Genomic DNA, 12,573 nt, shown 5'->3' with positions numbered 1-12,573 from the left:
TCTGCCTCTCCCCAGGACAAATACGCCTTGGGGACAATTACAAAGCAACTGCAACCTACAATCTTTTCATGGTTAAAGGAAGAACACCACACCCTCCTCTATGAGCATTACTGAGCCCTGCTTAATCCCTTTCTAAATGAGGAGATTCCATCTGAAAGAATGAGGGCTTCAAAGAGCAGGAGAGCATGTCACACTCTAACCCACCTTCAGGGGTCAGTTAGGAAGAGCCTATGATGAGCTGGATGTTTTTGTTCTGTTTTACAACAGCATGCCTGACCCAGGCGAGGGGCCCCAGCTCAGGCTAGTTTCCCTTTTCTCCTCTCCACACTGTTTTTGCTGCTGTCCCCAACCCACCACCATGCCTAGCAATGGGAGTCTGAAGCTCTCCTTTTTGTTTTTTAAGTGTTGCCACTGTTAGTGAGTTATGGATGTACACAGGGGAAGGGATAGTAAAAGCTACATTCGCATCAGCCCTCTGATTAACATTGCCTCATTCATTCACTGGGTCCTGAAAGCTGGAAGAGAAAAAGCAGTATCTAGTTCTTTTGACCAGTAGAATGGAGAAAAAGGGAAATACTGGCTATTGTATGTGCTTTAATAAACAAATACCTCTTAAACCTCTGAATGCAAATGGTGAGCCTTTTTTGGTGTTTGGGGTGGGTTCACTTTTAGCCCTTTGTTACCAGAAGTCATCACAGTTTCCATTAGCAAAACTGGGGACCTGGGGGACAATGCTCTGAAGAACTTCTTGGGGCGGAGACTTCAATATCTCAGCTGAGTCCTTAGAACTTCTAGCCAGATTCAACTTAGCCTATTAAGTCAGAGGAGCAGCAGTGAGCTATGACCACTGCACTCCAGCCTGTGACACAGCCAGACCCTGTCTCTTAAAGAAAACAAAAAGTTAGAGGAGAGACACAATGAGCCAGCTGTGAGTAGCAAGATAGTAGAATAGCCAGCTGGGATGCCTCGTTTGCAAACGTGTTCCACCTAGGAAAAAAGTAATATCAGAATCCCCACCACGTGCACTGGCGTAACCCTGCCGGCAGTTGGGGGAGAGGAGACTAGAGTACAAGAAAACCTGAAAAGGACTCTCTAAACCTAGGAGGGGAGGCTTGGGAAAAATCTGCAATGCAAGAGACCAGATCCTTCTTTTGAACTCTCGAAAATTTGACTAAGTGTGACTAATTTAAAAGCCCAGAGCAATTTTTTTTTTCTTAATAAGGTCTGTTTTTGCCTCTGGCTTTTGTTTTTCATACCATGTGTTCCTCTTCCTTCTTAAACTTTGTTTAGGCTAGAGAAGATGGCCTGACTGTTATTCAGCCTCATTCCCTCTCCTTTATAAACTCTGAGAAGCCAAGTGGACAGATTGTCTACAATATCACTCTACCTCTGCATCCAAATCAAGGTAAGATGTGCAGTAAATGATCTTTTGAGTGATATTATTGTCTTCTAGTTTTTTACCAGTCTTAATATCTCTGGAGTTTTGTCTGCTTGTATACATAGAGATATTTGTTGAGGTTTCAAGGAATAATGATTATTCATATTTCTTGCTCCTGTCTTCTAGTTTAGAACTAATTGAGAGAGAAAAAGACTATGGTCAGAAGGCAATGAATGTGATGTCTTTGGCACTGACATAGCATAGCATGCTGGATGGAGAATGTACATGCTACTGGGTTGAGCTCCCCTCCCATGTACTGGCAGAACTGGACACATAGCCATTGTCTCTGTAGGATCAGAGCCTGCCCTAGTAAGGTTATGACAGGAGAAAGGACAAGAATGAGCATATGTTCAGGATAAGGAGTTCTGCCAGGGAGCCCAAAGAGGGCTGAGCCACACATATTCAGTTCCTTCCCCGATTGGATACATTACTCCTCCTCCTATCTGGGAACATGAGAATGTAGAACTATAGTCAGAGGAGATTTGGGGCCCTGCCATCAGTCACCAGCCTTTAGATCTCTTGACTTTGGACTTAACTAATAAGCCTATGCCTGTGTTAGTCCATTTTCATATTGGTATAAAGAAATAACTGAAACTGGGTAATTTATAAAGAAAAGAGGTTTAATTGGCTCATGGTTTCACAGGCTATACAGGAAGCATGGATGGGGAGGCCTCAGGAAACTTACAATCATGGCGGAAGGTGAAGGGGAAGCAGGTACATCTTACATGGCCAGAGCAGGAGGAAAGTGGGTGAGGGAGATGTCACACACTTTTAAATGACCAGATTTTGTTTAAAATCTCACTCACTCACTCACTCACTATCACCAGGACAGCACCCAGGGGGATGGTGTTAAACCATTAGAGACTGCACCTGTGATCCAGTCACCTCCCACCAGACCCTGCCTCCAACATTGAGGATTACAATTGAACATGAGATTTGGGTGGGGACACAGATCCAAATGACATCAAGGTCCAATAGAGGTGCGGCTGCTTCTCACAGAAAGAAGATCAGGTTCTATTAAGATAATTCTGCTCCCACATCTGGGACTGTTCTCCCAAGACTAACCACTGCCCCAAATGTAATCCTGTCACATTATGAAATTCTCAAAGAGAGAGAAAAGTCAAAAAATTAAATTCCATTATCCTTTTGACAAAGTCCAAAGAAATTAAAAGTCTAAAAGTCATCCCTCACCTTTGTAATCTGCTAAGTCGTAGCTAACGTTCTCCCTACATTGCCAGAGTCGAGATGGAGCCCTTTCAAACTAGCAGCCTGGGCTGTCTTCTGGAGAATGGTTTTTGCCCTCTCAGCCCTGCAGAAGGTGAATTAGTTCAACATCAAGCCTCACATGTGCCCTCCTTTTAAGGAGTGAATAGGACATGAGAAATGATCACAACATTAGTTCTATACCTGAAAAATTTAGAAACAACAGGCAAATCTGCAGCCCCTACAGCATTTATCACAAGCAGAGTGATAATTACAAATTCAGTTCTTAGAATAATCAAGACCCATGTTACTGTAGCCAAAGATTGTTGCAGAGTCTAAGGAGTTTCTGAAGGAAAGAAGTTAGATTGAGAAAAATCTTTTTATAGCCTTACCAGCAGAACAATCTGTGCCAGTTTCTCAAGGACCTTTGAATTGAAACTCAACTGAGAGAATCTCATAATTACATTACCAAGTCTGTGACTTTTGGTAAATTACCTGGTCTAGGCTATGGTAGGGGCAGTAGTATGCATCTTACTATGTGTATTAGTCAAGGTTCTCTAGAGGGACAGAACTAATAGGACACATATATATATATATATATGGGGGGGTTTATTAAGTATTAACTCCCGCAATCACAAGGTCCCACAATAGGCCATCTGCAAGCTGAGGAGCAAGGACAGGCAGTTTGACTCCCAAAACTGAAGAGCTTGGAGTCCGATGTTCAAGGGCAGGAAGCATCCAGCACAGGAGAAAGATGTAGGCTGGGAGGCTAAGCCAGTCTAGTCTTTTCATGTTTTTACACCTGCTTTAGTTTTTTAATTTATATATTTATTTTTGAGATGGAGTTTTGCTCTTGTCAACCAGGCTGGAGTGCAGTGGTGCAATCTCAGCTCACTGCAACCTCCACCTCCTGGGTTCAAGGGATTCTCCTGCCTCAGCCTCCCGGGTAGCTGGGATTACGGGTGCGTGCCACCATACCCAGCTAATTTTTGTGTTTTTAGTAGATACAGGGTTTCACCGTGTTGGCTAGGCTGGTCTTGAACTCCTGACCTCAGGTGATCCACCCACCTCAGCCTCCCAAAGTGTTGGGATTATGGGCATGAGCCACCACGCCCAGCCTCCCTGCCTTATATTCTAGCCATGCTGGCAGCTGATTCGATGGTGTCCGCCCAGATTGAGGGTGGGTCTGCCTTTCCCAGCCCACTGACTCAAATATTTATCTCTTTTGGCAACACCCTCACAGACACACCCAGGATCAATACTTTGCATCCTTCAATCCAATCAAGTTGATAGTCAGTACTAACCATCACACTGTGGTTGGTATTTCATGAATCTCAGTCAATACTCATTTGGGTTTCAGATTTGCCCTTTCCTTAAATAACCAGAGAGTGGCATACCAAGAGCAACCTGAGAACAGTCAGTTTCCGAAGAATGTCAGACTCCCACCAACAGGAAGAGCAGGCTCTATGGCTCTAGTCATTCAGTCAGTGATGAAAATTACTGTTGATGCTGAGGCCAAATCTCTTCCTCCCAGGTATCATCGAGCACCGGGACCACCCTCACTCTCCTATCCGGTATTTCACGCAAGAGGATATTAACCAGGGCAAAGTCATGTACCGCCCTCCCCTGGCAGCACCCCACCTCCAGGAGCTCATGGCCTTCTCGTTCGCTGGTAATGCTCTCCTCTCTGCTTTGAGGCACCCAACTGCTCTCTGTGGCTCTACATGACAGGCTCGCCCTAACTCTCCCTGCAGTCCTCTGGACCTTTTGGTGCCCCTGCTTTCTAGCTATTCAAAATAGCTTGAGACCTGTCAGCCAATATGTAACTTGAACTCAGTTCCATCTTTTTTTTTTCCATTTATTCATGCATTGAGGCATACTTTCAGTAAATCTTTATTTTGTGCCTCCTATGTGCCAATCACTGAATGAGGCCTTGGAGATACAGTGGCAAGCAAAAAGAGGCATGGATTCTGCTCTTGGTGGTTTAAGGGAGGTATAGAGAGATAATTTGATAAATAACGCCAGGAATGAATATTTAATTGCAGTCTGGGATAAGAGCTCTGAGGAAGAGGGAGAAAGATTAGCGGTGGAATTACACATAATCAGACTGACCTAGACTGAGAGCTCAGTAAAGATACTGGCAGTGGAGGGATGGGTAGAAGCTGACGAGGAAAAGTGTATGTATTTGGATGGTCAGGAAAATGTCCCTGAAGGAAGAGCACTAGCTCCAGGTACAGAGGCCTGGGGAAGGAGAGAATGTGGTGTCCTTGTGTCTGAAATGTGAAGGGTCAGGCAGAGCAGGGATGCATCTGGTGGGAGAGACAGAGGTCATACCTGACAGACCCTCGAAGCCTGTAAGGATTTGGGTTGTTATCCCAACATCAAGAGGAACCCAGTGGAAGTTTTCAGATATAGGGAACTAGGGAATGGCTTTTCAAAAGAAACTCTTTGACTGCAGTGATGTCAATGGACTTGATGAGGAGGCCAGAGTGGATGGCACGAGGGTAAGGGGAGGCCAGTGAGGGTCCTGCAGTACCTCAGGGAAGGTTTCATGTAGCCATGGGCATGCAGGCAACCTTTTGGGATAAAACCAGAATTTGGTAGAAGACACCTTTTTAATGGAAGGAAAGTCTGAATGGAAGAATAACTAAGTTTCTCATTAAAGCTAGTGTGTGCCCTTCCACAAAGCCCAGCATACCCTTAATCCCTGCCACCTTATCTCTTCCCTTGATCCAGTCATCAAGGTTGCTGACCAGAAAGCAGGAGTTTTATGTTCCTACCCTTAAATATTTTTATGCCTTTGACTATTCCAAAAATATTAGTGCCTATTTCTTTCTTTTCTTTTTCTTTTTTTTTTTTAAGATGGAGTCTCACTCTGTCACCCAGGCTGGAGTGCAGTGGCATGATCTTGGCTCACTGCAACTTCCGCCTCCCAGATTCAAGCAATTCTCCTGCCCCAGCCTCCCGAGTAGCTGGGATTACAGATGGGTGCCACCACACCTGGCTAAGTTTTGTATTTTTAGTAGAGACGGGGTTTCACCATATTGGTCAGGCTGGTCTTGAACTCCTGACCTCGTGATCCACCTGCCTTGGCCTCCCAAAGTGCTGGGATTACAGGCATGAGCCACCGCTCCCAGCCACTAGTGCTTATTTCTTTATGATCTTTAAGGTGTATGTACTACATAACACCATGGATATAGGGTATTCTTTTTATACAGTAGCTTTATTCATACACAAAAGTGGTGATTTCTTATGGTGAGTTGAACATGGTTTAAGTAATTTTAGACTTTTTTGATTATGGTAAACATTTAAAATGATGTTTGCCATTATTTAATATAAGTTTAATCGCCCAGAAAACAGTTAACTCCTCAATTAGATTAAAAATCTCTAACGGTGGGTATAGGCTTCCTCTTTAGTGTCTGTACACAGTGTTTAGTAACTGGATAACTAATAGCCCATGAAAATGTTTATGGGTCTGTAACCCCTATGTTACAAGTCCTACTTTATAAGAAACACAGGATATCCTGGGATTAGAGGGAAAGAAAACATGTCAGCCGTGGTTGAAGTCATCCACTAAACTCGCCCGAGTTCCTAGAGCCTGTTCAGAGAGAGCAGAGTCCTATGCTGTATTATCTATGGGATAAATGCTGCAAGATAAATCTCTCACATGGTTACAGTGTGTAAATCAATGTCTCGGCATCACTCAGTTCTACAATGGAATTGACCCACCTGAGAGCCCTGTCAGTGATATACGACTCACCCGCATTCACCGATTTGTAGGATTTTATGTACTGATAAAATGGGTTCTGAATGAATGTATTATAAATCACGCTAACTGCTGTGATATAAAATTATTCCACTATGTGGTCCTTTTTGCTATTTAAAATTAATGTTGACACCATTAAATTCAACATAACATTAGCAAATGACCTGGTGATCTTTCCTTAAAAAAGAATAATTTAGATTAAAACATTCTTTAGCTTTCTAACCTCTGCCCTTTGTTTTGTACCTTTCCTATCTCTCTCTGATCCCAAAGTGTTTAATATACTGATTGTCTCTCTTACTCTTTTAGGTCTCCCAGAATCAGTGAAATTCCACTTCACAGGTAAAGATTCATCTAAATTTTACTAGAAAGTGAAATTTTTTCTTTCCTTAAGTTCTTTCTTTTTGTTCCCATCATCATTATTTTTAGCTATTTTCTAAGAACTACTTAAAAATTATATAATTTTTCTTCTAAAACAAATTTCTTCTAAAATAAACAAATGGTTAGTTAAATAGTAATAGCTTAACTTTATAGTCATAGGAAAAAAATCTACCAATGATGCTAAAAGTTAATGTTTAAGAGCCAGGCATGGTGGCTTATGCCTGTAGTCCAGCACTTTGGAAGGCTGAGGGGGGAGCATCACTTAAGCCCAGGGGTTCAAGACCAGCCTGGACAACAATGCAAGACCTTGTCTATAAAAAAAAAAAACAACTTATCTGGATGATGGTGGCACATGCCTGGAGTCCTAGCTACTCAGGAGGATCCCTTGAGCCCAGGAGGTCAAAGCTGGAGTGAGCTATGACTGCACTACTGCACTGCAGCTTGGACAATAGTGAAACCCTATCTCAAGAAAAAAAAAAGAAATTAATGTTTAAGCCCAATTTCAACGTGTCCTAATATCCATTAAAGAGTTAATAGTAACTAAGATCCTAAGCCCTGCATCCAGATGACCTGGGGTTCAGCTTGCCCTGGGAAAGTTTCTTACATCTCTGTGCCTGAATGCCTCATTCTTAAATGGGGATAATAATAATAATAATAATAAATATGAAGCTCCAAGAATGATTATTGCTACATAATCATTACTATATTATACTTAGCTAATAAACAGTAGTTGTATAAAAGTCTTGAATAGATCCATTCATGGAATCCCTTGTTACTGGAGGGAAAAGGCTTACTACCCAGAGGCGAGTCGAGAAACTTGGGTGTGGAAGACCTCTGCATTCCTAGTTTTAGCTCATAGTGCAATAGAAGCAGGATGCCAATCAGCAAAAGCAGAGTCAGACCTGGTATCTATGCTGGGCCACCATAGGATAAGCTTCTTTCTTGTTTAGGTCTATAGTGAGGATGATTGACCATAAATAGCATCATTAAATTGCTGTTTAGATGGGATTGACTATTCCATTAGAATCAACCATCCATGCACACTGTTACATTTCATGGAGGGAAAAATGTTAGCAGTAGAGTTGCCTCTCTATAACTCCCAGCTCTTCCTTTCTTCTATGAGGATTAAAAATCACTCTTGAATCAATAGTAAATTTCAGTGTTGTGTTACTGTTGATATGAACCCAGTATCAGCTCATTTCTAGTCATAGGCCTCTACATAATTCATACAATCAGTAATGATATATAGCAGATTTTTATATTTTATAAAACAATTTACAATAAAAATTGTACTATTTAATTCTTATAACAATATTTAAAGGATGGATATTATTTTCAGCATTTTAAACCTAAGGATACCAAGTCATTAAGAGTAGATAACCTGGCCAGGTGCAGTGGCTCACACCTGTACTCCCAGCACTTTGGGAGGTGTGAGGAGGGAGGATTCCTTGAGCCCAGGAGTTCAAGACCAGCCCACGCACATAGTAATATTCCTTGTAGTCTCAACTACTCAGAAGGCTGAGGTGGGAGGATTGCTTGAACTGGGGAGGTTGAGGCTGCAGTGAGACATCATTGTGCCATTGCACTCTAGCTGGGTGACAGAGTTAGACCCTGTCTCAAAAAAAAAGTAGGTGATCTGCTCAGATTTCCACAGCAGGTAGACAGTAGAAGCAGGATTTTAATACAAGTTTCTGACTTAGAGCATGAGCATGGAATAGCTAGTTTAGTCTGACATGTATGTGTGTTGGTTATGAAAAGTGAGTGTCATGGTAGTATGCCATTTTGGTTTCCAAGCCTCAACTCTTACCTGAAAGCTTGAGTAGGTGAAGGGTTAACAATTAACTTGTCTAGGACTTTAAGTTAAATGATCTTGAACCTATTATACAGTCCATGGGCCTAGACCTTGGGCTGACGTTAAATTATCTTGCTTCTGCCAGATGTTCCTTTTTTATTGATTTTAAAGAAGAAAAATCCTTGGTATCTAGTAGAAAGCCATGTCCTTTTGGAGAGTTTTGTGAGAGAGAATTTTAAATTGGACAGTTAATGAATAAGGCAGGAAAAAGCCCAAGAGCTGACATTAATTTGTAGAATGAAGGAGAACCACCCATTTTGGTGAATCAGCTAAGATGAGAAGGAAGGCTGATGTTCCTGGGACCTGACTGACTTTAAGACAAATGCAGAAGCTCTGGAGAGCAGTTCTGAGCAAGGAACACACTTAAGGCAAGTGGTGCTCACAGGGGGCATTTAGCCCAAAAAGGCATTTGACTGTTTCTCAAAGAAATTAGAGACATTCCTTAAAGAGAGGGATAAATATGCAGTTGCTGACATTTTGATTGGAAGTTTATATGATTTCTTGCAAAACCCTGCACCCAAGTGATAGCTAGTTATGTAATATGCACCAGAAAATAGCTTTTTTCCACTTACTTACAGAGTCAAGAATATGCCTTGTTCACACTAAACAGCTGTATGATGTGACCAAAGCTCTTTAATTTTGTACCTTTTCCCTCCTCCTGTAAAATAAGGATGTTGAAAGCTTCCTGGACTTCCTCCCTGGTATGGTTTGAATGTCCCTTCCCAAACTCATGTTGAAACTTAATCCTCAATGTGGCAGTATTGAGAGGTGGGGCTTTTACAAGGTAATTGAAACCTGAAGGCTCTGCCCTCATGAATCGTTTAATCATTAATGGATTAGTGGATTAATGGTTAATCATGGGAGGGGAGCTGGTGGCTTTCTAAAAAGAGAACAAGAGACTTAAAATCACAAGCTCAGCCCCCTCGCCACATGACTGCCTACACTGCCTCACGACTCTTCACAGAGTCCCCAACACCAGGAGGCTCTCACCAAATGTACCTCCTCAACCTTGGACTTCCCAGCCTTCATATGTGAAAGAAATAAATTCCTCTTCTCATAAATTACCCAGCTTTAGGTTTTCTGTTATAAGCAACAGAAAATGGACTAAGACATTCCCACTCAGAAATAAAACTAATGTAAAATATAAAGTAAAATAAAATTGCATTTTGCAACTAGTTCTTAACTTAGATTACAGAGACATCAGAGAATCCTGAATCCACTAAAACTTATGAAAAAGTTTGTATGCTTGTCACCAAATCCCCAATAATTAAGAACCATCTGTGCCTATTTTTGAAGATCCAGAGAGGAGATCGAATGTAAAGAAGCAATGACAATAATTTTGACACTTGTCTGAATGACCAGAGCCATAAAACCTTCATTCTCACATGGATAATGTCGTCTTACCTTCAATAGGGCTGTTTCTGAACATCTCCAAGACATGGAATGTACCTTATAAAATTTAACCATATCTTTCAGATCTGTCTCAAGGGAAAGACAAATCTAAAACTTGAATAGAATCATTACTACACGTCGCTGAGCAATGCTTGACTTTGCTTAAGCAAGATTCTTGCTGACTTGTTAGTAATTCCAGAAGAAAGTGAGGAAGGAAACTAGTTTCTCATAACCAACGCATAGACAAGCTTATCACACATTTAAAATAATTAACAGTGCAGTTTTCTTAAAGACCACTACAGATAAACACATTGATGAGCTGATGATGCAAATGTCCCTCCAAAACTGGCTTTTGGGGAAAAGATAGGGTGTTAAGTTATGGAAAAGTGGAAATAAGCATCAAGGGTGAGGCAATTCTGCTCTCGTATTTTTCTCAGAGATGGGTGTTCACTTGGATGTCAAAAAATCCAGGGAAATAAAATATTAAGGTCACTGTTTTGTTCACTATTTATGTCATTGTGCATCATGACCAAGTAAAAATGGATCTGCTTACTTCCAAACTAATGACATTAGAGACATTGGTATGGGTATTGTCTGTCCTTTCAAAAAGTATTCTTTTTTTTTTTTTTTGAGACGAAGTCTCGCTGTATCGCCCAGGCTGGAGTGCAGTGGTGCAATCTCGGCTCACTGCAAGCTCCGCCTCCCAGGTTCACGCCATTCTCCTCCCTCAGCCTCCTGAGTAGCTGGGACTGCAGGTGCCCGCCACCATGCCTGGCTAATTTTTTGTATTTTTTAGTAGAGATGGGGTTTCATCGTGTTAGCCAGGATGGTCTCAATCTCCTGACCTCGTGATCCTCCTGCCTTGGCCTCCCAGAGTGCTGGGATTACAGGTGTGAGCCACTGTGCCCGGCCAAAAGTATTCTTTTCTAATGAGACATAGACATGCCACTTCTAAAAGAGTTCATGAAAGAAAATATTTATTTGGAATAATAAGGGAATGAATTGAATCAAGAAATATTTCCATAATCAAAAGCCTTTACCAGTAGCATCTATGGGTGCAGATTTTGTGTTACCTTCCTTTCCACTAACATTTATCAAGATCACCTTTGTTGTGAAAGTAGCCTCTTAGAATGATTTTGTTATTATGGTTCTTTATATTTTTTCTTATCCATAGAAAAAAGAATAGCTCACAGTATCTTGCTTGCTTACTTTCTTCATCTGTAAGCATCTCTTCAAAGGTTAAAGTAGTGTAAAAAAGTTTCTAGCTACATATTTGTGGAAACTGCCTGAAGAGGACCAGACTACAAGTTGATTCGTGTGTGTGTGTGCGTGTCTCTGTGTGTGTGTGTGTCTCTGTGTGTGTGTGCATTTATCCTTTTTAGTTTCGGATGGAGAACACACAAGTCCGGAGATGGTCCTCACCATTCACTTACTTCCCAGTGATCAGCAACTGCCAGTGTTCCAGGTCACAGCTTCACGGCTGGCGGTCAGCCCAGGAGGCAGCACTTCTGTAGGTAAGAACTGGGAGCCTGATAGAAACATGGCTTTGGAAATGGGATCATATTGCTGCCCCTCTTCAAACCTCTTGATGGTTGCCAAAAAAGCAAACTCTTCTTCCAGAAGTTGCCTGCATTCTCACCTGTATCCTTCCTCCTGCCCATTTCTATGCAAACAGAAGCTGCACAGAGAGAAGGAAATGAAGCCTTCAGAGGCCAGTGTTCAGTGGTGGAACACAACACGGAACTGATTTTCCGGGAGTTTGCTTTGATGCCATCACTAAAATATAAAGTAATAGAGCGACGAGAAGAACATAGAGGGGAGCAGGATTTCAATGGCAGCTCTTGTTTCTATTTAGAAAGTGAAGAGTAGCAGGAGAAATATCAGGTCACAAGAAGCTTCAGAAGTTGTGAAGAACTAGAGTTGACCCAGTTATTTTGTATATAATTATATGTACTAATTAGTGAATTTAATCTTTAGAAATGTATTCTTTTATCAAGAACATTTTACTAATAAACAGTAGGTATCGTGATTTTTGTTAGGTGTGTTCTAGAGATCCTTATCCAGTTTCTACATATGGGGTTTGGCCTAAAATTAATTTTTACCAAACTTACAAATAAGCCATGTGTACAAGGACGCCTGTCACTTTAACCCTGCACCTCACCTTTGTGATCATTGCTCACTTGGCTCTTTGTAGCTTTAGAAAAATAAGAAGGGACAAAACAATGAAATGCCAAACAATTTATAGGAGGATTTTCTGGAAGAAAATCTAACTCAGCTAGTCAGGGTTGACCTACCTGTGGGCTTCCTCTGTGCATGCTGTCATTTGTATGGAAGAAAAAAGGTGTTCTAAATTCAGAACTACCTTACATGAACTTTTGGAAGAACCTACTTGCAGTGTGGGAATTGACTGTATTATCTGTTTTTACTCTTTTGTGCCTGATTGGAATGAAGCAGTGCTTTCTGATAACAATCAGATTACCCACAGCATGACTCCTAGCCTGGCCTGCGGTTTTAATATATAGTCTATCGTCTTTAACATACGCT

The 12,573-nt window shown here is 41.5% G+C and overlaps 1 protein-coding gene across 4 annotated transcripts in view; it reads left to right on the top strand.

Annotated features, from left to right (window-relative positions):
* FRAS1 (Fraser extracellular matrix complex subunit 1) overlaps positions 1–12,573 on the top strand; it is a 480,560-nt gene that overhangs the window by 354,098 nt on the left and 113,889 nt on the right. For all 4 annotated transcript variants that reach the window (XM_517202.8, XM_063808847.1, XM_024356095.3 and 1 more), the window contains 4 exons: positions 1,291–1,405; positions 4,176–4,313; positions 6,714–6,746; positions 11,412–11,543. In XM_517202.8, coding sequence (XP_517202.4) covers positions 1,291–1,405; positions 4,176–4,313; positions 6,714–6,746; positions 11,412–11,543 — 418 coding nt within the window. The remainder of the gene's footprint in view (positions 1–1,290; positions 1,406–4,175; positions 4,314–6,713; positions 6,747–11,411; positions 11,544–12,573) is intronic.

The sequence above is a fragment of the Pan troglodytes genome, chromosome 3 (genome assembly GCF_028858775.2).
Source record: "Pan troglodytes isolate AG18354 chromosome 3, NHGRI_mPanTro3-v2.0_pri, whole genome shotgun sequence".
In the NCBI taxonomy this organism is placed as follows: domain Eukaryota; kingdom Metazoa; phylum Chordata; class Mammalia; order Primates; family Hominidae; genus Pan; species Pan troglodytes.
Note: the sequence above shows the minus strand (reverse complement) of the source record. Positions and strands in the feature narration are given on the sequence as shown.